The sequence below is a fragment of the Carlito syrichta genome, unplaced genomic scaffold (assembly GCF_000164805.1).
Source record: "Carlito syrichta isolate Samal-C Ts95f unplaced genomic scaffold, Tarsius_syrichta-2.0.1 Scaffold316251, whole genome shotgun sequence".
Taxonomy (NCBI): domain Eukaryota; kingdom Metazoa; phylum Chordata; class Mammalia; order Primates; family Tarsiidae; genus Carlito; species Carlito syrichta.
Genome location: NW_007260347.1, coordinates 169,556 through 196,569, shown reverse-complemented (window position 1 = coordinate 196,569; position 27,014 = coordinate 169,556). Strand labels below are relative to the sequence as shown.

The 27,014-nt window shown below is 44.2% G+C and overlaps 1 protein-coding gene across 1 annotated transcript in view; it reads left to right on the top strand.

The window, feature by feature from the left end:
* LOC103276575 (serine/threonine-protein phosphatase 4 regulatory subunit 1-like) overlaps positions 1–26,073 on the top strand; it is a 79,642-nt gene extending 53,569 nt beyond the window's left edge. Inside the window, 14 exon segments of the mRNA XM_021706963.1 lie at positions 5,767–5,874; positions 6,963–7,028; positions 8,908–9,025; positions 9,028–9,065; positions 9,628–9,815; positions 10,827–11,013; positions 11,516–11,590; positions 17,283–17,531; positions 17,784–17,945; positions 18,811–18,911; positions 20,848–20,968; positions 21,749–21,883; positions 24,667–24,808; positions 25,916–26,073. Of these exon segments, the coding sequence (XP_021562638.1) occupies positions 5,767–5,874; positions 6,963–7,028; positions 8,908–9,025; positions 9,028–9,065; positions 9,628–9,815; positions 10,827–11,013; positions 11,516–11,590; positions 17,283–17,531; positions 17,784–17,945; positions 18,811–18,911; positions 20,848–20,968; positions 21,749–21,883; positions 24,667–24,808; positions 25,916–26,073 (1,848 nt within the window).
* The last annotated feature ends 941 nt before the right edge of the window (positions 26,074–27,014 follow it).

Genomic DNA, 27,014 nt, shown 5'->3' with positions numbered 1-27,014 from the left:
ATCTCTCACCACACACACACAAATATATGCACACGTACTGAGACATTTTTTTTTCTGAGACATTTGAGACTATTTTGGAGGCATTTGAGACTATTTTGGAGGCATTGTATCTTTTTACAGCTAAGTACTTCAGTGTGTATATCCTAAAGACAAGGAAATTCTCTTTTATACAACCAAAATGTGAGGGGGAGACCCCAAAAAAGCAGAATTATTTTTTGGAGGGCAGGCTCCTTGTAGTACAGGCTTCCTCACTAGGTAAGTATTCTAGGAACCCATCAGCATCAGTACACCGGCTGTTGTTGTGAGAGGCTATGTTCAGCTTCAGTTGAATTTTTTTTTTTTTTTTTGAATCTTTCAACATGTTCGTCTATTTCATGGTGGGTGATTTACAAGTGCACCTGCCCACTACTCTGAGCGTTCAGCAGTTTTTGACCAAAAACATTATGACTCCCCTGCCCTATCCTCCCAATTCACCCGCTCTCACCCCGAGCAAATTTTTTGTTTCCCCGGATGAAAAAAGTCATCAAAGGGAAACATTTTGCCCATGTTAAAGAGGTGAAACAAAAAATGGTTGAAGCACTAAAAGGCATCAAAATTGACAAGTTTAGAAATCGTTATGAGCAACGAAAAAAGCATCTTGATAGGTGTATTGCATCAAATGAAGAGTCTTTTGACAGTGACTGGAGTTTAAACATGTAAAAATAAATACACAATTTTAAATAAATTCCAGGGTTTTTTGGTCCCCTTTGTAAAATGATCAAAGTCAGAAAAAAAGATTTTTTCTTTTAGTTGGCATCTCACTCTGTCACCTAGGCTGGAGGGCAGTGGCATACTCATGGCCACCGCAACCTCGACCTGCTGGGCTCAGGCGATCCTTCTGCCTCAACTTCCCAAGTAGCTGGAACTACAGGCACACACCACCATGCCCAGCTAATTTTTTTGGGGGGCGGTTTATTGTAGAGATGAGGTCTCACAAAGTTGCCCAGGCTGATCTCAAACCCATGGGCTCAGGCAACCCTTTCACCTAGGCCTCCCAAAGTGCTGGGATTATAGGCGTGAACCACCATGCCTGGCCCAATGTTAGGAAATTTCACACTGATACAGTTCATATGTAGATGTTATTCATACAGGGTCCAACTCATTGCGTTGAGTTGTCATGTCGCTGGTTTCCGTTAATCTGGGCAATCCCTGAGTCTTTTACTTTTGCTACACTAACATGTTGGAAGAGTACTGGCCAGCTTCTTTGGAGAGTGTCTCCCAATTTGACTTTGTCTGATGTTTTCTCATGATTGGATTTGGACTCTTTCTATCAGGAATATCCTAGGGATAATGTGTTCTCTGTGTGCCGTGGCAGGAGACACAAGACTTCAGCTTGTCCTAACGTTGGTGATGTTTATTTGGATGACATAGTAGTTAGAAGTGGACTGTAAAGTTTCTCCAGTGTACTATTTTTTTCTCTCTGGAAATAATAAGAAGAGTTACTTTGAGGTTGTGTAAGAGTGCTTTTCTTCATCAAACTCTCACCCACTAGCACTAGTGTCTATTGATGATTCTGGTTGACATTCTACTGTGAAAGTATTCCCTTCTCCATAATTTGATACCATTTTGTTGGGGATTTTTCACATCTATATTCAAGAAGACTGTTGTAGGCAATTTTCTTTTCCTGTTATGTCTTTGTCAAGTTTTAGAATTAAGGTTATTCTGGCTTTAAAAAAAAAATGAGCCGTGAAGTATTCCCTCCTCTTCTATTTTCTGAAAGATTTTGTTTAAGATTGGAGTTATCTTTTTCCTTAAATATTTGTTAGAGTTTACCAGCAAAATCTCTGGTAGAGTTTAGAGTTTTCTCTGTGAGATGGTTTTTGATAACAGATTCAATTTGGATATAGGACTCTTCAGATTTCTTAGTTCATCTCTGTCACTGGATAAGTTGTAAATTTTAGGAAACTTATTAATAATTTCATCTAAGTTGTCAAAATTATTAAGTTAGAGTTGTTTACAACATTCTTTTATTATCCTTTTAATGTCTATAAGATCTGTAGTGTTATTTCCTTTCATTTATGATATTGGTAATTTGTTTTCTTTTTTTTCTCCTTGATCAGTCTTGCCTTAGGGACCTATTAATTTTACTCATGTTTTCAAACCAGTTTTTGACTTTGCTAATTTTCTTTTTTGCTTGATTTTCTCTTTCATTGGTTTCTACTGTTTATTATTTTCTCCCTTATACTTTTTTGAGTTCAATTTGCTTGTGTTTTTCGAACTTCTTAAAGAGAAAGTTTAATGTTTTTAAGCTTGTCTTCTTTTTCATTTTAAGGATGAAATGTTATACATTTAATATTTATGTCTGTATGATATGTTAACCCTTTTATCATTGTGAGATGTCTCTGACAGTAATCTATATCTTATGGGCTACTGTGATGTTAATATAACCACTCTAGCCTTCTTATGTTTACTACTTAGTAGAGTAAGTTTGTTTATATTTTTTACTCTCAACTTTTATGTCTTTACATATGAAATGTTTTTGCTTTTGTTGGCATATGTTTGGTTCCTGCTTTTGTACCCAGTTTAATAGTTTCTGCCTTTTAATTGTTGTGTTTAGTTCACTTACATGTAATGTAATGATTAATATGTTTGGATTTATTTCTGTTTTTTTCTGTTTGTTTTCATTTGTCTCATCTGTTTTTGTTTTTCTGTTAATTCTTTTTTTCTTTCCTTTGGGCTGACTGAATATTTTTTAGTATTACATTTTAATTCCTCTATTGAGGATTTTCAAAAAATATATCATCTTGCAACAGTGTAGTTCCATTCACTTGCTTTCATCCTTGTGCCATTTTTTTCATATATACTACATCATAAACCTGAAAATACAGTATTATAATTTTTTATTTAAAGAGTCATAACTTTTGAAGACATTTATAAATGCCTATTTTTACCATTTTTAGTGGTCGTCCTTTTTTCCTTTCCTGGATCAATTATCATGAACCACCGCATCTGGCCTGTTTCCTTTACCACTTTCAGGGTTCCATTTTGTTGTCTTCTGACCTTCTTTGTTTCTCACAAAAAGTCGGCTGTTATTTATGTTGACTCGTATATGTAAAGTGTCCTTTTTTCTGGCCAGGCATGGTGGCTCATGCCTGTAATTCCAGCACTTTGGGAGGCTGAGGTGGACGGATTGCTTGAGCCTAGGAATTTGAGAACAGTTTAGGCAACATAGTGAGACATCATCTCTATAAAAATTTAAAAAAAAAAAAGAGCCAGGCATGGTGGCACATACCCGTTATTCCCAGCTACTCAGGAGACTGAGGCGAGAGGATTATTTGAGCCAGAGTTCGAGACTGCAGTGAACTGTGGTCGCACGACTGCAATCCAGCCTGAGTGATAAAGTGAGACCCATAATCAAAAAAAAAAAAAAAAGCAAGAAAAGAAAAAGGAAAATAGTGTCCTCTTATCTCTTGCTGCTCTTGACATTTTTCTCTTTGAGTTCTAGCAGAGTAAGTATTTATTTTGCTTTATGTTCGTTGAAATCTTTGTGTGTCATGCCTCAGTTCCCACCTAAGTTGGGAAGCTTTGGACTGTTGCTCTTTCAAGTACTTTTTTCTGTGCTCTTTTTCTCCTTTCAGTTTGTAACTTAAATTATGCAAAATTGGGATTCTTCCTTGATATTGTTCCACAGATCTTTGAGGCTCTATTGCTTTTCTTTAACATTTTTTCTCTGATGTTTAGATTTGATAATTTTTATTAATCTGCCCTTAAATTTATGACTGTTTTTTGACATCTTCAATCTGCTGTTAGGCCCAGCCAGTACATTTTTAATTTGTTGTTATGCTTTTTAGCTCTAGAATTTCCACTTTGATCTTTTATAGAATCTTTATAGTTTCTATATCTCTGTGATAGAGAGAGTACCTGTCTGTTCTTCTTTCTGCATGCTTTCCTTTTAATCCTTGAATATATTTATAACAGCTCCTTTAAAGCTCTTGTCTGGTAGTTATAGCACGGTGATCATTTTGGTGTTGATTTCCATTGACTACTTGTATTATGGGTCACTTTTTCCTGTTAACATGAGTGGTGATTTTTGATTGGAAGCTGGACATTATGAATGATACATGGCAGAGACTTGGGATTTTGTTTTATTCCTCTAAAGTGACTTTTGTCCTAGCAACCAGTTACCTGAATTGATCTCTAGCTCTGAACTGTCCCCCTTTTGGTGAGCTATAGCTGAAATCTCTGCTCAGCACATTTAATTTTTGACTGCTACTTTTTTGCTGGGTCCTCTGGCTTATCTCCCCCACACATATGTAGTTTAGTAGTCAGCGAAACACTTAAGCATATTTTATACACAGATTTTGGACCTTACTTGCAAATCTCTTCTGTTGCAGTTCATTGTTTAAGGGTAACCCCTTCTTCAGTTTATGCCTTTTGATTGTTCCCCACTGCTTTCAAATAGTTGTTTTTATGTTTTGTCAAGATTCTATAATTTTTATCTGTTGGAGGTTAGTCTGACTAAGCAACTGTGCTGTTACCAGAAGTCTTGGTTCTTTTTTTATAGTTTCCATTTCTTTGATGAGAGTCCCAATTTGTTCATTCATTATGCCCCTATTTTCCTTTTATTTCTTGAGCATATTTGTAATAGCTGCTTTAGGTTCCTTTTAAGTCTTCTGATACCAATATTTGGATTTTCAGAGGGTTTTTTTTCTGCTGACATTTTTCTTGACTGTCTCTTCTTATGTCTATGGATTTTTTGTTTTCTATTGTGTCTTGTTGATGAAACATTATAGAAACTCTGGATTTTGTGCTTTTCCTCTGAAGAGTGCTGACTTTATACAAGGAAGCAGATCAGATTCTGTTTCCCCATAGGAGGCAGCAGCCAGAACACTTCTTTCATCCTTAGGTTACTGCTTTTCTCTGTGAGCCTCATTATCTCCCCATGCACTCACAGTTCAGGGACTCACCAAGGGTGGGATCAATCACAGATTTTATGGATCCCCTTTCCTTGGCTGCCTGTCTGCCTGTCTGCCTCCCTCCCTCCCTTCCCCTTTCCCTCCTTCCCTCCCTCCCTCCCCAGGTTTTTCACTCTCATTCTTCACCTGCCCTGGCAGTCCCAATCTCTATTCTCTGATGTTTGGAGCAGGGAAATGGTAGCTTTTGCTTTGAGGACTAGCTACCTACATACATGCAGGATGAGAAGTGCTCTTAGGCAAAAAGCAGCATAAATGCAAATTTTACCGTGTGTGTGTGTGTGTGTGTGTGTGTGTGTGTGTGTGTGTGTGTGTGTGTGTGTTTGAGAGATCTGTTCTTTAGTTCCTGCCAGAGTTTGATCATTTTCCAGTGCCTACAAATCATATTTTATACTGTGTCCTGCTATTACTATGTCTCACCTCACCACTGTTTGTTTTTAATCATATTACTTTACCTTTTACTGTATTTTCTCATCTGGAAAAATGAGGATAAATAATACCTATGCCACAGGGTTCTTGGAAGGTAAAATGAGCCAGTACACATACATTGTGTTTGCTTATGAATTGGGCATGAGGTGGGGACCTAGAAGATTATAACTCTCAAGATAAACCCTTATCTGAGTCAAACTGTAGCAGTACTGGGATTTCTGTTGATCATATAATTTGGCAAAACTCAGAAGAAGGTGTTCTTTGCCTTTTCTTCTTGACTGTTTTGGCTGTTTGTTGAATATTGACTTGGAACAGAGCTGCAGTGTTTCACGGGACTTGTGTACTACGGTGTTTCAGGTGATGCCAATATTCTTGTTGTTTATAGCTCATCTGCAAAATGGCTTCCATGATGAGTAAGAGCACAGTTGAACGCCTGCTGCTCCCTCGGTTCTGCGAGCTGTGTGGGAATGGGAAGCTCTTTCAAGTTCGAAAGGTGGGAACGCAAGAGCGTCAAAACTCAAGTTGAAAAATGCAAAATTGATTTCTTGAAAGTTTCAGAACTTCTTCAGTAGATCAAGTCTTGAGGAAAAATGGCCAGTGTGAACTGTGTAAGGAAAATATCTGAACAGCATTGCCAGTTTTTCTGCAAGTGGAAATTGCACAGAGTCCTAGAGATAAGATTCTGTGTGAGTCAACCTGTTGTTCTCAGCATAGGATGAGAGTTAGGGGACCTTGCTGGCTTGTGGTCAGATGCCGTTACCCAGGCATGCAAGGTCTCTGATTATCTGGGGTGATTTATTCCAAAATCCTCTTATCTTTACTGTACCTTCCAACCCAAGCCCCAGCTTCCCTTTTAGTCACTTGTTACTTGGTTGTCAAATTCTTCCCCTTTTATTTGAGTCGGGGTCTCACTCTGTTGTCCAGGCTGGAGTGCAGTGGCACGACCATGGCTTATTGCAGCCTCAACCTCCTGGGCTCGGATGATCCTTCTGCCCCAGCCTTCTGAGTAGCTGGGACTACAGGTGCATGCTACCACACCCAGCTAATTTTTTGAGGTTTGTAGAGATAGCGTCTCGCTGTACTGCCCAGGCTAGTCTCAAACTCCTGGGCTTAAGCAGTTCTTTCCTCAATATCCCAAAGTGCTGGGATTACAGATGCTGGCCAGCTTCTTCCAGTTGGAGGCTGTTCCATCACTCCCTCCACAGCCTCATCCCCCACCTTGCCTTGTGCCTGCCTTCGCCCCTCTGGCTTTCTCCATGACGCACTGGCAAGATGATAAGTCTCGCTCACTGTGCCGAGAATGTTAAGGGTCTCTTCTGCCCTATTGCTAACCAAATGCATTATGTATCAAGATCAATTAGGAGCCAGAAATTCCTAGAATTTAGTACCTTATTGTAAATCTTGTTTTTGATACAGTGGAGGCACCTACATGGTGCTGTGTGGGCGCTAGGCTTGGTAAGGGCTTGTTAGCTGCCTGAGTAGAGGGATAATTGCTCTCAAGGTTCCTGCTTGTTAGTTTTTACAATTTGTTAAGACAAAAAGAAAGATAAGGATAATGAGTATGCCTTTTGCCTTTTTAAGATGTGTGCTCCAAATTTTGGTGATATTTGTCATGCTATTGGACAAGAAACCACTGAGAAATTTTTGGTATGTGAAGTTTTGCCAGCTGTAATTGCTGATTTGCCTTTTAGTGCACCTTCAAAATCAGTTGTTAAGTTTTATATTTATGAGTTTGTTACTTTGGAACGGCAGCTCAATGTTGCATTCATTAATTTCGGCTTTCTTGACTTCTGAGGCTGTTTCCCTAAGCATTGGGCAAATTATCTGTGGGTGAGCTGCAAGCCACCCCCATTCTCCTTCCTGTGGACTTCGTGGTCACTGCCTCATGGGTTACCTTCTCCTGGCTTCTGCTTTCCACTGCTCTCTCTAGAACATTGCTCACCACCTCCCTCCTAGGCCTCAGAGTCATCGGGAATTGTTTCCTTGGTTTATAGGTTAAGATCTAGAACCTTCCAGATCCCCTCACAGACACTTTTTCTGACTCATCTCCAAGTCACTTTTCTCAGTACTGAGCAGCCCCTGGCCTCGGTAGGTCCCACGTCTGGCCATTCGTCTGAAGCTTGGGGAGAGCCTAGACATCTGTATTTTTGATAAATTCCCCCCGCCTTGGATGCACAAGAAGGTAGAGAAGCACTTCTCCAGCCTCCCTGAAGCTTCCTGCTCTTTCCCACCCCTGGGCCCCTGCCTGCCACTTCCCCTCTCTGGAGAGCACCTCCCTCCCTGGCGGCCGCTCCAGCCCCTGCAGTGTGCCCCTGGGAGGTTCCTTCCTTGTCTAGACTCACCACCCTGCTGTGCCAGAGAGACTTTATCTCTCCCTTTCCAACACTCTGGTGACATTTTGCTCTGAGTACCTTATTCTGGTTGTGCTGATGGGGACCTTCTTGAGGGCAGGGACCTTATCACGTTGGTCCTTGTTTACCCAGTGCCTCCCCAGTACCCGACACCTGGGGAACTAGGTTTGGTCAGTGCTTGTCATTTTTGACAGAATATACTACCTGTATAGTTGGGATTTCACCTCAGAAGTTTAATCTTTAAATTGATTTTTAAATTTAAGTTCAGAAGCTCATTATATTTTATTTAAAGTGTAAGCCATGTCAACACTGTTCTAACCCAAGAGTAATTTTTAATGGGCTGTTGCTTTGAATATATACAGTGAGTGTTATCTTCCACTTAATATATCTGAAACAAGAACGGCAGTGACTAATGTACTAATCCTTCTGTAGGTAGATATTTCCTTGATCATATCATATTCCCATTTATGAAGCATTTTAGGCTAATTATTTTACATTAGGATATTAAAAACAAAGCCTTAATACAGGATACATTTTAAAAGAGGATGTAATCATGACCTTCATACAGATATAAAACGAACACATGTCCAAGATTTTATTTATCTCATTTATTAATGAGGGAAACCAGTAAGCTATCACAGCTGGACCAAGGACTACTGAAGTGAACTTCCACTTTTGGATTCAAAACTGGTCAGTATCCAGGGTGATCATTGATTTCCTTCCTTTGGCCACCGTTTGCATTTCTGTGGACAGTAATTATTTGCCTCACTATCAGTTTTTAGCAGCTCACCTTCTGTCACCACAGAGTTGTAAAGTGCCCCAAAGACAGTGATCCCTGGATAGGTGAGTGAGTTGGGACATCCGCTGCTGCTGAGTCTTTTGTGATCTTTCTCTACAATTCATGTCACGGATATCAGACTTTGCTCTTTTTGTGGTTTTCTGTATTATCTGTTAAGTGTAGCCAAATCTTACTAAAATTAAGAGGTGAGGAAATGTTTCTTTCTTCTTCTTATCGTAATTTCTATTTGTTTCAAATGATCTTGTTCAGACCGTCGTGTCCCTTCCTTTGCTGTGTCAGGACTTTCTGGACATGCCTTCACTGTGTCACAGCGATGGGTTTTGCCCGACCTCAGGGTACTCCGATTGGAGCAGCACTACTTTGTTTGCTTTGGTAGATCCCAAAGTTTTTTGAGCTCTGCTCAGATGATGTCTGGGGGATGCGGAAAGCCCGTGTTGAATGCTTCCTGGCCGTGTCCTGCTGCTCCTCCCCTGCTGTCCGCAGAGCCCTGCTCTCGCGCTCTTCATCAGACTCATCAGCGACCCCTGTCGATGGGTGAGTGCCAGCACACCCGGCCCCTGGCCGCTGTATTGGTGAACCATCCAGCTACATCCGGCCTCCAGGCTTGGCTTTGACTTTATAACTGTGCATTTTGTCCTTCAGTCACTGATGGGTGTAATCAGATATAGACCTTGTGAGGTCTTAGTTAAGGCAACTAAAATCTCAAAAGTTTTGGAGTAGACGGACATCAAGGAAGTGGTGCATACCTTTATGTTTACAGCAAACAAATATCATAGAAATCAGAAAAAACTGTGTGATGGAATCGTTGCCTTTCCTGTTACTGGAATGGTGAATGCGGTCTGCTCAGACACCTTATAAGGTCTGGCTGTTCCAGGTGAAAGTAATACTCTGGTAGAATAAAAACTATATAGTGGGACTAAGTTTTGGCCTTACTTTCTGTTGAAAGCAGTTTATTTGGAATTTAGGAAATGATTTAGGCAGCAATAAATCTGCACAGACATGGCAGCGACTCACCTGCTGTCCAGCCCCCTGTGTCAACCTGGGAGCGGGCTGCCCCACGGCTGCTGCATTCACTGCCCACTCTCTCTGGTTTCAGGTGTGCCAGGCTGCTTTTCAGTCCCTCGGCCCCTTCATTTCCACCTTTGCAAGCTCCTCCAGGGCTGGCCTTTGTATTCGAGAGGACAGCACCCTGACCATCGGACCACCACCAACTCGGGATTTGGACTCCAATTTTGTCCCTGTCTCGCCCATTCTGGGCAGCTGTGGGGATACTTCCTCAGCCAGGTATGCTACAGCCAGGGTCATGACTAGATCCTCCACCACACCTCAGGCAGCCACCTGAAATTCCAGCAATGATCTTGTCTTGAATTTTAGTAACAGTGACCTTCTGGGCAAGATGGAATATTAGAGCTTTAATTATGTAAAGAAGCAAAAGTAATTGCAATAATGATTTTGAAACATGACTACTGGCTTATAAATAATGAAGCTACCATGTCTCCTAAATTTAGATAAAATATTCATTGAGAGTCATGATTAAATAACCTGTAAAGAAACATTTCGCTTACTTTTTGATTAATGAAATTCTTTGGGTAATTTACGTAGGGAAAAATATGAAGTCTCCCAAATATGCTTTTGTGACGTAGGATGTTGCCTGTACATGAAGGTGGCCTTCCTGCCAGACAGTAGGAGGAGTCTTCCTAATATGGCGACTCATCTTGGTTTCTTCTTGTCCTTCCTTGAGGATGATGAGTCTATGCCAAGCAGACTGAGGGAGTTTATAAACGTCTCCCCATTGTTTATATCAGGCAGGAGGATGAGAGTGTGTCATTGACCCTTACATAATGCAGATCCTTGAGGCTGGTCTATCCTCCCTCCATCCAAGTACCTTGAGCCTTGATGTATGTCAGGCCTGTGCACTCTGTCCTCATCAAGACTCTCCAAGTGGTTAGCAAAAGCCAACTCTTACCTGTTTCATTGCCTCTGTTTTCCGATGCCTGCCCCCTGGTGGAGGCACTAATGAGTGCTTCCAAGAAGCCAGGATGAATTCACCACTTGAATAGAGTGGAGGGATAGGCTGAGCTTTCTTGTAGTAACTTCAGTGCACATCGTATCCCCAGTGGGTGTTGGGGGCTGCTCTTATCTTGTCAGGTCTTCTGACACTGGGAGACACAGGAGGGGCAGGTGGCTAGCTAGGAGGAGTAGGGCTGGGCTTGCGAGGATGTCGATCTCACGCTTCTCGCTGTGACTTCCCATCAACTACGCAATACTGAGTTTGCTTCTCTCCATGTAACCCAGTTCGGCCAGGCCTGTGCAGATGAAGCCGGGTCTACCCGCGGAAGGGACATCCGCAGAAGCCAGTAACTACCTGCACATCAGTAGCTCTTCTAACGGCCTCACGGAAAACCCAGTGGAAGACTCTGCTTCGGCAGGGGCTGACCTGGCCGGGCTTTCCCCAGAGCCAGTGCCTTCTCAAAGCTTCCTGGTATTCATGGCCTTCTCACCTGCGACCACCTGGACCAGACACCTGGGCCTGCCCAGGAAATGCCAAAGATGTGTTCAATGATGGTCTTTACTGGCGAACTCCTCTCCCTGACATAAGCAAGGACTTGGAGCTGCTTCCACATGAGGCTGGGCCACAGGACGATGACTGTAGCAGGCCTGGAACTGTGCACAGCGGCCGTGTGACCAGGAGCGAGAGTCAGCAAGTCCTTGAGAGTTTGCAGTAGCGTGTGATGAATGACCTGGATGTTCAAGGTAAATGTCATCCAGGAGAACTGAAGAACAGACAAGATATGTTGGCATGTGCATGGCGTGTCCCCACACCCCCTTCTTCTGGCCTGTGTGTTGTGTGTGTGTGTACCTAGATTTATTTCCACCCTGCACACACTGAGAGGTGGGACTCAGTCCCACCATAGCCAGAAGAGTCAGAGATATCTCTGTGCAGGCTCCTATGCACGGATCTGACCATGTTGTTTTATATACAGACCTATGTGCAGTCTGAAGTCAGTGCCAATGGGAGTGTGGCTAGCTCTTGGGTGGATCTGAGCAGCAGGGATTTGGTGAGTTCCTTGGATGCTGGTACTGCGTTGCCCACGTCCAGTGCCCTATCTATGGTGGATAGCTGGGGATGGTGTTCCTCTTGGAGTACATTAACTCAGCTTGTAGCTCACTTTCAGTTTTTTGCCTTTGTGCATCAAGGAAAGCACAACTGCTTCTTTGGGGCATTTTTTATCTATGCCTAGCGCTCCCGCCGAGCGTCTGATCTGGGAGCTAGGCCTTGCAATCCATATCCATTACCACGATTCTTCTTTCTCTAAACACTGCTATATTTGTATTTTTCCTTGGGAGAAATTGGAAAAAACAACACTCACTGCTGTTGCTGGGGAAAGATTTGTGAAGCTTTCGGGAAGGGAAATGTGGAAATCTAGTTAGTCCTGTGATTATTCTTTGTCCTGAAATTTATGAAGGAAATTAAATCAATGTTTGCTGAAGGAATGAGCGCACATAACATATCACTTCTAATGGCTGCAGACAAAGGTCTGTTTTTGGAAAACTCATTACTGAAGCCGCTGAATCCCCGGCTCTAGGACCTGGGCTGGGGCTAGGGTAGTGGTGACTGGCAGGCCCTGGTGGTCTGGTTAGGGGATGGTGCAGGCAGCCATCCTGTGGGGAGGGTGAGGACCAGAAGAGGACCTGGCAGAGTGGGCAGTGTTTGACCTGGGCTTTAGGAGTGCTGAGAGCCATCATCTAGAGAGGTGGGAGGGTGGGGGTGTGAACTTCAGAGGCTCTCTTTGTCAAATCATGAATGCTTGTGCATACTTGATGTCTTTGTGAAAAAGAGCCCACAGCTTTCTTCAGAGCTCAAAGGGGTCTGTGATCCCCAAAGATTCAGAAATAAATGACACATTTTATTTGTGAATGGATGGTGGCAGGAAATGTTGCTCAGGTCCTTGAGAAGCGCCTGGTGTGCTGCACAGAGGAGGTGGGACCTGCCCTGGGTACAGGGCGGCACCAGGTCAAAGGCCTAAATCTTTTCATGCATCATGGGGTTCGTGGAATTTAACTAGTGGAAAACAGGATACAGGAAGTATTTGTGTGTGTGTGTGTGTGAGAGTGTGTGTGTGTGTGTGTGTTTGTGTGTGTTTTGGGAGGTTGAGGACATGAAAACATCCAGTTTATGTTTATAAAGAGATATGTGAAATTTGTAAACTTTACTGTCCACAGGTCTCAAACAGTCATACTGTGGGTGGAAAGACTGGGTAGCCCTGGGGGCTTGGTGAGTGAGATCCTTGCTCACCTACGTCAGTGGATGTATTGTGCCTGGGTGTGAGTGTGTGCATGCCTGTGTATTTGTGTGTGTGTGTGTGTGTGTGTGTGTGTGTGTGTGTGTGTGTGTGTGTGTGTGTGTCTGGGAAGGCAGCCATCCTTCTCTATCGGGGAAGACAGGACACCCCTCACTGGGTCGGCCAGACATCAGTGTTCAGCAACTTCATGTTGTCTTTCTGGGAAAGATGGTAGCGTCCAACTTTGATGTTTCCTAATTGAGGCTTTTCAAACTGAGATTTGATGTTCTGTGCGTGGCTGGCATTGAGTCAGAATAGTTACCGTTATGACTATAAATGTCAACCCCTTGCCAAGAGCTTGTTTTGATACTCCAGAACAGTCCCTGTGCCATCTTGGAGTTTGGAATGGACACGTGTATTGCGTATCACACCCAGACCATGGAGCACAGGGCTGACCATGGTATTTTGAAGACTTCTCTGAAGTAAACCCCCATAAGCCAAATAAAGTTATTAAAATTCTTGAAACTTCTCTTCCTGCATCTCAAGTTCAGGTATTATCAGCTGCACTGAGAGCTGCACAGCTTGACTCTGTGAATGAGCCCAAGAACAAGCCGACAGAAAGTCTAAATGAAGTGTCCATTTTAGATCCCAGCCCTGCCTCCGACAATCAGATCGCTCTGTCGGCTTCATCATCTCAGAATGAGCTCTCCGGGGCCAGGATATTACAAAGCACAGTAAGTATTTGCCCTATCCCTCAGCCACCGAGGATGTGACCGAAATCACAAAGCTGCATTTTCTTTTATTAATATATCCCAGCAGAAATGATAAATGGCAAATTTCATTTTATTCTTAAGGTCATGTTTTGGATAACTAGACAACCAATCAATCAGGTGATTGATAATGTTGATTCTCTTCCACAAAAACAGGGTGGGGACAAGAAAGTACCTTCCCTCTTCTCCAAAGATGGCAAGAACTTGTTCTTTGGTTGGGGGAGGATTAACCATATAAGTGCTGTGTGTCACTGCTGACAGGTACTGATGTCCTTTTAATAAGAGTGGAGGTGAATTCAAGCAGTTCCTAGAATTTCAAGTTGGCGGGGGCCTTCGAGAGTGATCACCACATCCAGCCTCTCATTTGCCAGGAGCTCTCTAGTAGGTGGCTGCCCCAGTCCTGGTACTAGCATGCTATTTGTCAAAGGAGAGATTTTGAAAAACCAGCATTGACCACTTTTTATCCTGCATCCTGGAGCCAGCCCCTGTGAGACTGGGGCCCAAAAGCTGGAGTGAGGTGGGCCCATGTCTTGTCTCTGACTTGAAGCTTCTCCAGCAGCTTTGTAAAGCTCTTGCTTCGAAGCTCTGTGCCTTACTAATTTCTGCCGAACTTCCACTTGAGTCACTAAACCTGGATCTTTCACAGGTAGGGTCAGTACTGAGACTTAAGGAGAGGTAGGGGCTAACCATTGGGTGTTAGCCCCTCTCACGGTAATGACTGTGATGGGAGCTTTTCTTGAACTCACGTCTCCAGAGCCAGAATTCCCTTTTGTTTCTCTGATCTCACAGTTAGATTTTTGTGATTACATTAACTTACCACCTCCCTTACTCCCTAGGCCTGTTCTAATAAAACTGATTTAAGATTTTTAAAAAATTTTCTTTTTATTTATTTTTTATTTTAAAGACGTGGGGTACAATTCAGGGTTAGGTATACAAATGTTCATTATGCAGGTAGCCCTGTTGATGAGGGTGTGCTCCTCCCTCCCCACATTTAAGATTTTAAAAAAATCTTAAAACCCAAATATAACACATATAGGAGTTGGTTAAGGTTATCTGTGATTACTTAGAAATGAAATGATACCTTCTTCTGCTGGTTTGTTTCTAAAAAATTAGCAAGAAAACTCTCGTTGCTATCTGGAGTATGGAAATCCCAAATGCCAGGTCAAAGTGTGTGGCCTCTTTCCTTGGGGATGTGACAGTGCTTGAGCTTCTTTTTCATAGGTGTGGAAAGAGAGGAGCAGGTTCCTACAGGCTAGGCCTTTTGAGTTAGAGATTTAGTAGGGGTTTATATAACTTGGCCTTTGCTTTATGGTGTGGGTGTTAGAGCTTTGGACTGTGCAGCTTGATTCTAGGGGGATCAGTCAGGGTACTTCCTGTTGCCAAGGAAGGAAAAGGAAACAAACTGGAAGAGCTTGTACATTGAGGAAAATGTTACCTTGCACAAGATGACGGGAAGAAAAACTGCTGTGGTGGGTGGCTTCAGGGCTGGTGGACTCCACTGTGGCTTTGACCGTCCCCTTCCCCTTTGCTGTGTGGCTCGTGTCATCATGATGGGGGCCTCCAGGGCTGGTAGACTCCACCTGTGGCTTTGACCGTCCCCTTCCCCTCTGCCATGTGACTTGTGGCAGTGTGATCCGAGGCTTCAGGGCTCATGGCCTTCACCGTGGCTTTGACCGTCCTCCTTCCCCTTCACTGTGCGGCTCCTGTCACCATTATGGGAGTCTCCAGGGCTGGCAGACTCTACCTGTGTCTTTGTCCATCCCCTTCCCCTCTGCTGTGTGGCTCATCTCAGCGTGAAATGCTGAATGGAAAGAGGGGCCTGTGTCTTCCAGTTGTCTCTTTTGAGTAACAAGGACCCCAAAAGGTATAAACTAGAAACTCAGTTCATTGCCCTCTCCCTCGGCCTGCTCTTGCCAGCCATGGTTGCATCGTGTGTTCACAGGTTCTGTGTGGTAGACAGCAAATCCCAGGAAACATGTGAATCCCCTGAACAGAGTTGGGATCCTGCCGGAAAGGAGGCTGAAGGGAGTGGGAGTGTGCATAGGTGGCCAGTCCATGCTGCCCCTCGGGGGTTGGGGAAGTGTACTTGCAATACCTTTTGGGGTCACCTTGACTTGTGGTTTGCTTAATCCTTCACTTGGCTGCTTGGGGTAAGTGCTGCCCATAATGATTGCACTGAAGGCTTGTGATAACAGTGGTGCATCTTGTTAGTAAATGTGAATTTGTGAACTTGGAGAAATTGAGTTTAGGGTATCATACCAAAATCTGTCTATTTTACCATGTCCTCTGTTGAAATAAGCAGTGTATTTCTGTGCAAACCCTGGGACCTGGAGGCTCTGGTGGCACCTCGGAGCGATTGGCACATCCATTGGTGTATTTATTAATCGACCTTCCTGGATCATATATTGAACTGATTTGTCAGAATCCATTAAACCCGTAGACAGTATGACATTTCAAGTGCAAGCTGGAAATCCATGTTATGGTTGAAGGAGAAGGTCAGGTCCATCTCAGCTCATACTAATCAATGGTCAGAGACCAACATGTCACCGCTGAATGTTCTTGCTTATTTTAATTGTTAACCTCATGTAAAGGCTCATCAGTAAACATTAGGAGTATTTGTATGTGTGCACCTCAAGAACCATTTTCTAGGAAACACTTCTTTCTCGGCCACATCTTCTCATTCCAAGTCATTGGGTCCCTACCCCATGCTCTTCCCACAGCCGCCATTGCTTCAGTCTCTGATTCCCAAGAATTGCTGCAGGGGCTTGCTCCAATGTTTCTTGCAAACCTCATCCTTTCTTCTGGAGTGGTCTGTGCCTGAAATGTGTGACTGACTGATGCCAACTCTTAGTTCTCTCAGTGGCTGTCACCAGCTTTCACTCCAGCCTTTGTCTTCTTGTGAGGACCTCAGCCAGTCTTGACATTAAAATGTATGGACTCAGTTTTCCTTAACACTTAATGTAACTGGTCCATACAATATCTTATGTAACTATGCCAGCATAGCTTTTAATGTCTGGAAGGATGCTAGTGACTTCAAGGGAAGCTCTTGCCTTGGCTGTGTGAACAATCAGTTCAGAAGACTTTAAACACTATTTAAAACTATTTAAAGCAAATGAATATGAGACAAAATGTTGACATCTGACATTAATATTGAGTGTCTTTTTATGCAGATTGTTCTCTTGTTTTTGTTTGAAGAGTTACTGACAGCTTCTCTTGCTGAACCATGTTTGCTTTTGTTCTTCCTTTTGCACTGGTTTCTTATGCCTTGGAGTTCCCATCCATGTTTCAAATCATGGGGGCAACTTGATCTTTGGAGACCAGCATGAGTGGGGTGATAGCTTATGGAAGGCAGGATCCCCTCTGCTGGAACATGGAGTCAGGATTATGAGGTCTCAGTGCTGGGCTCTTGGGGCAGCTGTAAGGAAAGAGAAGCTGGTCTTCATTGTCAAGAACTGGTGTCAGACTCAGCACACGTGTCTGTCTAGACTGTTCTCTCTGACCTCAGATGTTGTAGCAATCTTAAAAAGATGAGTTGTGGGCACTGCTCTCACTTCAGTCAGAATTGAAAACCTGCTCCCTGGAGAAAACAAGGCCGCCAGTCCGAAGTGCTTTGGTTCTCGGAAGGCCTCTTGTTTCTCTCAGATTTCTGCTTTGTCGGGTTCACCTCTAAAGTCTACACTCTGTGTGTTTTTCATGAGAACCACCTGTCGTTGATTATCTCTCACGGAAGCACAATAGCTTCCTTTCTTCTTGCCTCCCAGGATGTGATACCTCAGCCCCTGCTGGATCAGTATGTGTACATGACTGACTCAGCTCAAGCACAGACTGTCGACACTGACATAGCCAAGCACCATGCGTACAGCCTCCCTGGGGTGGCACTGACCCTGGGCAGGCAGAATTGGCACTGCCTGAAGGACACGTACGAAGCACTGGCATCCAACATGCAGGTAGAATTCACCCTTTCAGAGGCATGCACACAAACAGGGGTGGGTCACCTATTAGTAATTAGGAGGAAAGGGATGTGGGGCCCACTGACCTGAATTTTTATGCAGATACAAATTGGCATATTTCCTGGCCTCTGATGAAATGAAGCTTTCAGTGGCTGACACCTGGCAGTGTCGAGAAATGCCACAGAAGACATTGGGAATGCTGAATTGCACTTGATTGTTGTGATTCGTGTGTCTGCTGTGTGCCCCTAGTGGAAGGTACGTCAGATCCTGGCCTCCTCTCTCCATGAGCTGGCTGTGATTCTTGGGGATCAGTTAACAGCAGTTGACCTGGTGCCCATCTTCAATGGATTTTTAAAGGATCTGGATGAAGTACACACAGGAGTTCTTAAACACCTGTATGATTTTCTAAAGGTAGGATGAAGGGTTAAAAGCAAAAAACAGACTTCACTCTCCAAATCAAATTTGTTAACCCCTGGATGTATATGGTGTCAGTGAAAAACCAAGGTAGTTGTCTAATGTTCTTCAGCTCAAATGTACCATTCAATCTTAAAGTTGGTGTTCTTTAAGTGATGGGTAAATATTTTTAGATTTAGATTTTTCTTTCTAATCTTCCTGTCTTAGAGCTGTAATTCTGTAGAAGGTGATAGACACATAGCCTAGCACACTATATACAGAAGAGGAAACCGGGGTCTGGGCAGTGACCTGACTTGTCTGGAAGTCACCCAGGGGAAGGGGCTGGCTGAAGTCCAACCTCAGTTCTATATGAAGTGTTTTTTCTGAAAGATGCTGCCTGCTTCCCTTCTGGCTTTTTTTCCCCCTAAAGAAATGATGAATGTTAAAACAATAGTTTAAAAGTGACCATTAAAAATGAATTCTTTGCATCCACACAACCAAGGTTGCCCTTGCCAGGCTGCACCATTGAGGCTGTCCTTGCCCCAGGAAAGAGGCACCATCACATGCCCTGGGAGCAGCACAGGCAGCTGTCTGCCGGGCATACACAGGCTGGGCTTTTAGGTAGGAATTATGAAAGAGGGACGACCGGGACCATTTAGAAATACATCAGTGCATGTACTAGCCAGGGGAGCAGGTTGGAAGCATCCAGGGATGCATTTGATGTCAGTGGATGGCTGTTGATTCACACTGGCTGACAGCTGGTGGGGTCTTGGGGGAAATGCAGAGTTCTTGCCAGTGGCAAATGTATAACCAGAAATATAATAAAAGTGGTATTTGGGCTCATGTATATATACTTATTTATGTCTACATTTAAAAAAAATAGTTGCTTCATGAAGACAAGAGGAGAGAATATCTTTATCAGCTTCAAGAATTTGTAGTGACCGATAACAGCAGGAATTGGAGGTTTCGATATGAACTAGCAGAGTAAGTAAACATATTTGGGGATATGAGAAGGCAAATTAGGTGGGATAATTCTTAATCATCCTACCTTATAATTGATTTCTAAACCAGCAATAAGAGTGTTCTTTCAGGTAAAGAGATTATGTTTTTATTAAGGTATAAACTGAATTCCAAAAACCCTAAGATACAAATACCACAGTCTCCCGGGAGACATTCATATTCAGAGGAAGACAGGGCTGGAGTCACTTTGGAATTAGAGTGTTCTGCTGTTCTATAAGGCAATTTATTTGAACCAAATAAAAGATGAATCACCCGCTCTTCAATATTTTCCTATTAATCGGAGCAGGTTTTGCCAAAGCTTTCGTGAACATTCTGAGTGTGCTCTCTGCAGGGTACAGCCTGCTTTATGTACTTCAGCTTCTGAAGACAATTAGGCTACTGTGGGAGACAGGAAGGGGGCTGGCCCAGACGAGATGATTATGAAATAAAAACATCCCCAAGGTGCCTCGTATCTGTGTGCTGTTTTGTGCATGAAGGAGTTAATTATCTCTTTTGTGGCAAAAGGTATGGTCCAGGTTTTAGTGATCATGAAAGGGTGCCAACATCCCTTTAAATAACTCCCCTTCTCAAGGTGTTTAACATGCCTTTCATGGTATTGAGGGAATTTGCTGGTGGTGGTGGTTGTTTGGGTTTTAGTTTTCACCTTGTTGAGATTCATTTCGGTATCTTTAATTTTCATTTTTCTTATCCTCAACTAGAAATCTCTTAAATAATTGCCTTCCCTAAAGAAATTCATCAGGCTTTTGCAGCTCCTCAGGATATGATTTGGCTGATGCCAGGAGCAACTGAAAGATTTTCTCTTTGCAGTAATCTTTAATCATGATGCTTAATTTGAGAGATGGAGGCTTTGGCCATTATGCTGTGTTCTCAGAGGATCGGGAAAGTAGGTCCGCGTTCCCACGAAGGCCTTGCGCCCTCCAGCGGCTTCCCGGGGCGGTGCGGTGGCCGCGCTGTCTCTGAGGCTCCCGGCTCCCGGCTCCCGCCTCGCGCCTCCCGCCTCGCGCCTCCCGCCTCGCGCCTCCCGCCTCGCGCCTCCCGCCTCGCGCCTCCCGCCTCCCGCCCCCCGCCTCCCGCCTCCCACCTCCCACCTCCCACCTCCCACCTCCCACCACCCACCATCTCCTACCACCTCCCACCACCTCCCATCTCCCACCACCTCCCATCTCAGCGAGCTTATTGCCGCCGGGACTGCTGATACGAGAGCCGTGCTCCCAGCCCGTGATGTTGGCTTCTTTGTTCTGGAAACAGTGCTTTTGATATTCAAGCGAAGCCCTGGGCGGCCCTCCGGGCTCTGGCCCCGCGTCCCGACCTCTGTTTCATTTCCTCCAGTCGCCCGTTCGGAGCCCGGGCTTGCTGGAGCGGGCTCGCTCGCCACCTGCGGGCTCCTGTCGCTGGCGCGGAGGCTCGGGCTCTTCACACGCGGGCTTCGCCGCACCGGGAGCCTCGCGCCTGCCGTGGAGCCGGAGCCGCGGCCGTGTCAGATTTAATTGGCAGCTGCAGGCCTCTCTTGTGTGGTCCCTGGATCTGCCCGTCTTTGGGAACCTCAGCATTCTGGCTATTTTTGTGTTATCTGATTTTTCAAGTTTTATGTGCTTTCCAACTGATAACCCCAAATTGAAATATTAAACCCGTACTCATAAATTTCTCAGCTCCTGTTTTTCGGGGTCTATTTTATTTCCTTTTTGATTTATGTGCGTGCGTGCATGAGATGAAGAATTGCTTTTTTTGCGTGGTCATTTCCCTCAACTTTCTATTTTCCTGAACAAAGCCTTTGCTGGGTCTTCATTGCTGTTCACTTCCCAGCCCAGCTATTTTTATCCATAAGATGAAATGAGAGTAAAGAGAAATTGATAAGGTGCTTTGGGCCCTCAAAATAATGCTTTTTCTGTTTACATTTCAGACAGCTGATTCTGATTCTGGAGCTCTGTGGCCCGGATGACGTCCATGAGTACCTCGTGTACGTCGCTCTCAGGCTGTGTGCAGACAGGGTTTCTGAAGTGCGGTCGACTTCCTGCAAGCTAGTAAGGAGCTCAGGAATTTTTGCAAATAGGAATGTTCATGCGTCTTCCTTTTTAACTTCTTGATTTTTTTCTTAATTTGTCAGTTTACCTGTGAAACCAGCTTTTAAATGTTGAAATTCGGTCCAGTATTATAGTTTTATTAATGTGCAGGACAGCTTTTTTGCTAAGTTGTAGGCTTCAGCGATGGACATTGTGAATCAATCATTTTTATATATGAAGCCTTTAAACAGTAGCTTAGTGTTTTTTAAAATACAGGTTGGGTTTACTCTACAGCTTGATTTTGTAGACAGGTATTTAGTAAGCAGACTCTAGTATAGAAAAGCTGATCTGTTTTAGTGGGCTTTTACTGGCTGGATACTGACCCAAAAAATCACATTTGAAAATACTGATTTTAAGATACTCTGATGGCATTAAAACTTTATAAAAGTGACATGTTCTGAAAGGTAGTAATTTAGTTATTATGCAGGGGGACAGGTTCTAGAGTTTGGAGCCTTAAGATTAATAATATATTTTTCTAACGTCAGTCCTCTTTTTAGTCTTATTTTTATGAAGGGTTTTATGTGTATGAATATGTGTGTGCATGTGTATTGCCATATATTTAAACATCCTTTTTCTCTGTGTTCTAACGATGACTGTGACAAACATTACTTTCTCTTGTGCTTATAAATTCATTTTAAAGGTAGAGGGCATGTAAAAATCTCCCGTTTCTGTGTGGAGTCATTTTCCTAATTCAAGAAGATGGCAGCATTTTGAATTTACTCTCCTAATGTTTTTTCATAGGTTGTGGCAATTCTGCAGAAGTTTTATTCCAACAGTGAAAGTACATTGGGGTTAAATTTCATCAACGAACTCATCGTAAGGTTCCGGCACTGTCCCAAGTGGGTCGGAAGGCAAGCTTTTGCTTTCATCTGTCAGGTTAGCAAGACCTGGGGAATCTTGCCATGTGACAATGTCAGGTTCAGCAGAAAGAGATCCCAGCCCTGAGCCCTAGCCAGGAGTTTCAGGGCCAATTTCCCTAGCCTCTTGTCTTGCAGAGATTTGTGACCTGCCCAGCTGGCGAATGCCTTGCCCTGGGTTACCCACTGGCATACTCATTCACCTGGGAGGAACTACTTGAGTACTTCCATGGCCCAGATATGCCATGGATGCTGACGACAGAGTGAGCAAGCCTGTTCGCCTTCCATGTGGTAGAGTGGGGGCCAGGTCCATCCAGGGCTGTGTCCGCCACGGTACCGTATCTTAGCCGGCGGCCCTGGCAGGAGGGTATGGCAGAGCAGAGCAGTAGATTAGGGCAGACTGTTGAACCTCTTCAGAGGAAGCCTGTGACGTTCCTGTCAGCCTGCCCAGCTGCTCGGATCAGCCTCTCTACTTGCATCTTGGAAGTGAGGGTGTGACTTGTGTTCAGCTAGGGACAACGGCAGTGATCACAGCTGCCAATTCTGGAAGGCCTCTTGTGTGCCAGGCATCTCATCACACATTGAATTCTCTGATGAGAGCTACCGTGTGTGGAGTGTGGCATACCAGTATACCTTTAGACCAGTTCTCTCAGATGAAGCACTTGGAGCCCAGAGAGGTTAAGTAACTTGTTCAAGATCACACAGAAAGTGTAAAACCATGCACTTTTTTTTTTCCTGCTGAAGTTTGATTATTTTAAATGTTTCACTGTTTGTTATGCACATTTTCAAGCATGTGCAAAGGTTGAGGGGATGGGGTGAAGAACCCCTGTGAACCCGTCATCCCACTTGCTGGTAGCACAGGGAGGCGATGGTTGGACTTTCCTGACCCAGACCAGGAAGCCCCCTTTCTCTCCCTCAAACCACCTCCACCAGGGGACTGGCTGGCGCCCCCTCTTGGGCTGGAGGGGCATTGCAGGGGCTCTTTGGCCATCCACTCACAGTGAATATCAAGCTCACAGTCCCCAGCCTGGGCATCACCACCTTTTGCCAGGAAGTTGGCGGTGTTCCAGATCATTTTGCGGAGAAAGCATCAAGGAAGTGTGTTGTTGCTTTTACTGTTTAATTATTTAGCTGAGATTCAGAAAATCTGTACTAAACAGAAGGACGAGACTACCTGAAGGTTAAGGGGCCTGATTTGCATTAGAACTATCTGGTATGAAGCCTGATTCCAGTACTCCAAGAGGGTGGCCATGGCCAGGACAGCCTGCCTGCATTTCGCTCTTACCTGTGACACGTGCCTACCTCCTAGTGCCATCATGAGGCTTCAATGAGCTGATAGTTACCTGGCATGGCGCCTGGCACTGAGAGGAAAATGCCTGGGGAGCGGCAGCAGCAGGTGTTCAGGGCTGCCCGCCACAACACAGGCTCCCTTTTGTGGAAGCCACCCACCTGGCCCACAGCGCCCAAGCCTGCTGCCACATGTTGGCCATGAGACCTTGGGTGTCATCACCACGCTGGACCAGAGTTTTCTCACCTGCTGAACCAGGCTCACTGTGATTTCCAGGGTTCGTTGTAAGAGTAAAGTGAGAACACGTTTGCAGCTCTGTGCTTGGCGAGGCAGCATGTGGGTGCTGGGAGTGCTTACAGGGTAGGGAAGTATAGACAGTAGGAGTGGTACAACTCCTCATGTGCAGCGGTCTGGGCATGGGCTACAGTTGGGATTTGACTGCTACTCAACAGCCACGACGCCTGTGCATTATTGAGGTGGGGGTTCTCAGCTCTCACTGGCCAGCGATGTGGCAGCACCATGCTAGGTGTTTGCATACAGGACCTGCCACTGTACAGATGAGGAAACTGAGGTTCGGAAAGTCAAGCCACTTACCTGAGGCCACAGAGCCAGCAAATGACCAATTTAGACTTTGAACCTGGACCCATCTGGCTCCAAAGCCTGTGCTTTTCCTGCCAGATCTTACACGACTTGTAACATAGGGCTTGGTAGTGCTTTTTTTTTTTTTGAGTCAAGTCTCACTATTGCCCAGGCTGGAGTGCAGTGGCACTCTCATGGCCACTGCAGCTTTGACCTGCTGGGCTCAGGCGATCCTTCCACCTCAGCCTTCCAAGTAGCTGGAACTATAGGCATGCGCCACCCTACCCAGCTAATTTTTTGATTTATTGTAGAGATGAGGTCTTGCCAAGTTGCCCAGGGTAGTCTTGAACCCCTGGGCTCAGGCAGTCCTCTCATCTCTGCCTCCCAAATTGCTGGAATTACAGGCGTGAGCCACTGCAACTGGGTTGGTGGTGAATTATTTTTATTTATTTATTTATTTATTTATTTTTTTGAGTTGGAGTCTTACTCTGTTGTCCAGACTGGAGTGCAGTGGCCGCTCCTGGCCACTGCAGCCTTGACCTGCTGGGCTCCGGCGATCCTTCCGCCTCAGCCTTCCGAGTAGCCAGAATTACAGGCATGCGCTACCATACCCTGCTGATTTTTTAAAAATTATTTATTGTAGAGATGAGGTCTCGCCAAGTTGCTCAGATGGGTCTCGAACCCGCAGGCTCAGGCAATCCACTCACCTCAGCCTCCCAAGGCACGGGATTACAGGCTGAGCCACCGAACATGGCTAGGTGGTGAATTATAATGAAATGTTAACTGGGTTTTTCTAGCCAAATTCTGTGCTTGAGGCTTACAAAATCGCACACACGTCTTAACCCTGCAGACTCTGAATGACTTCATTGGATTTAAAGAAATTACATTTCTAGAACCCATGGGAAACACTGCCTCTCTGGTGGGCTCTCTTGTAGGCGGTGGTGAGTAAGGAGGGCGTGCCTGTGGGCGAGTTCACAGAGCACCTGCTTCCCAGCCTCTTGAGCCTTGCGTCTGACCCCGTGCCCAACGTAAGGGTCCTACTGGCCAAGACGCTGAGGCAGACGCTGTTGGAGACAGGTACGTGGAACACTTTCCTGAGCTCACACATTTTAAATCAGCCCCATTGGTTGTTAAAGGTTGCAGTGAGATTTCTTCTAGGAAATTGCTGGCATGCTTAAGGAAATTGGGACAGCATGCTTAAGGTTTATCATATAAATTAGTGCACTAACTTTTATGTTTAATATTTATGTTACTTATAAAATGATTAAGGGAATGAATGTAATTCATTGTTTACATTTAACAAACACATACTAAAATGCAAAATATTACCTATCCTTCTAGAAAGGAAGGAAACTTTTTGTAAATTTTGAGTTATGACATAAAAGATTATGAAAGGTAGCAGATTTAAACTGTAAATTTTGGGGGAGTGGTTGTACTCTGTCTCCCAGGCTGGAGTGTGGTGGAACAATCACAGCTCACTGCAGCTTCTATCTCCTGTGCTCAAGCAGTCTTCCTCCTCAGCCTCCCAAGTAACTAGGACTATAGGCACAGGCCACCACACCTGGCTAGTTTGTTGATTTTTTTTATAGAGATGAGGTCTCCTTATGTTACCCAGGCCAATCTTGAACTCCTAGGCTCAAGGAATCCTCCTGCCTTGGCCTCCCAAAGTGCTGGAATTATAGGCATGAACCACTGTGCCTAGTCAAGTTTTAATGGTATTATTTTGTAGTCAGTAAGAAAACATTTGTTGCCTAACCTAGTAGGTTATTTTAAATCTTAAAAGGATTTAGTATAAGCTTTGTGTTCCAGAGTTTAATATCTTAAACTCTGCCCTGGATATATGTTTCTTGCCACTCACCTCCATCCCCCCACCAACAACCCACTCCTCTCCTGAATTCCACACATTTGTTATTTCTTTCGTGTTGTAGGAATAAAAATTTAATATTAAAATTTTTGTAGTTATTATAATTTTTTAAAAAAGCATACCCATTGGGAGTCCATTTCTGACATGTAAGAAAGACTCTTTGGTTAGGCATGTTATCATTTGAAATGACACACGTATGGGTTTGTTCTATGAAGAATGACTTATTGTCCTGATATGTGGTTAACAAGAAACAAAATGAAGTGTGTTTTTGAACACAGTTCATGGCACACGTGATTCTGATTCTTGGTTTTGCTCTCCAGCATATTTTAGAAATGCTGGTAACCCTCATCTTGAATTCATTGAAGAGACCATCTTAACTCTACAGTCAGACCTGGACCAGGATGTTTCCTTTTTTGCCACCCTAGAACCAAAGGAGCGGAATATCATAGACACTACCATACCAGAAAAGCAGAATTGACTACTGTGTGCTGAACTGTGATCTGGTCGTTTCCTGTGTGGCACACACTGCTTATCACACCCAGAAGGAGTGCTGATCGTATTGTACCTGCAGGGGGAGAAAAGATTTCTGAAGCTTTTGTGCTGTGCACTCAACTGACCTGACCCCCTTTCCACCACAACCTAAAGGGACTGAACCCCATGGGGCTTGTTCCAGATGGCCGGGCCTATGCTGTGATAACCCACTCCACTAGCCTGGTCGGTAGCAGTGTGTGGGGAGGGTGCGGACCCAAGTGGCTGGCTGGGTGTCGGGCCCCCAGAGCACCAGATTGCCTGTCAGCAATACGTTTTCTCTATGACAGACTGTATGATTTGAAGTCTCCCCCCTCACCAAATAAAGCAGTTTATGAGAAGCTTTTAAGTCTTTAATAGACTTGCATATTTGCTTTCTTTATGATTTTCTATAAGATAATGGTTTATGGCGTCATATTTCATTTTCAACTGAATTGCTCTATGTATGTAAATAACTCTTGACAGGAAGAAAATATTATTTATGTAACATAGCCCCTATCAGTGAGCTGAACAAATCACTTAAATTTATGCTCCACTTAGAGTTGCTGCAAATAGAGTCCAATTTGTTTACTTTTGAAAAATGTTATAGTTAAAGAAATCTCCTCATGGTGGAGATTTATGGCAGTCTTTCTAATACTGTGTTTTTGTTCTCAACTGTACTTGGAACTTCTCCTCAAGTGCTCACCCTCCCCTCTGGCAGGAGCTGCATCCATCAGGATATGCATTGGCCTCTGACAGAAGCTGGAAACTGAAAACATTTTCATTTTTGTATGGCTTTATTGGCACATGTTTAAGAACTTGAGAGGGAGATCGATAATCAATATGCAGGAATTTTGACTTTATATCTGATGCTTCAGAGACTTAGTAAAAGATGGGGATGCAGTTCTGACC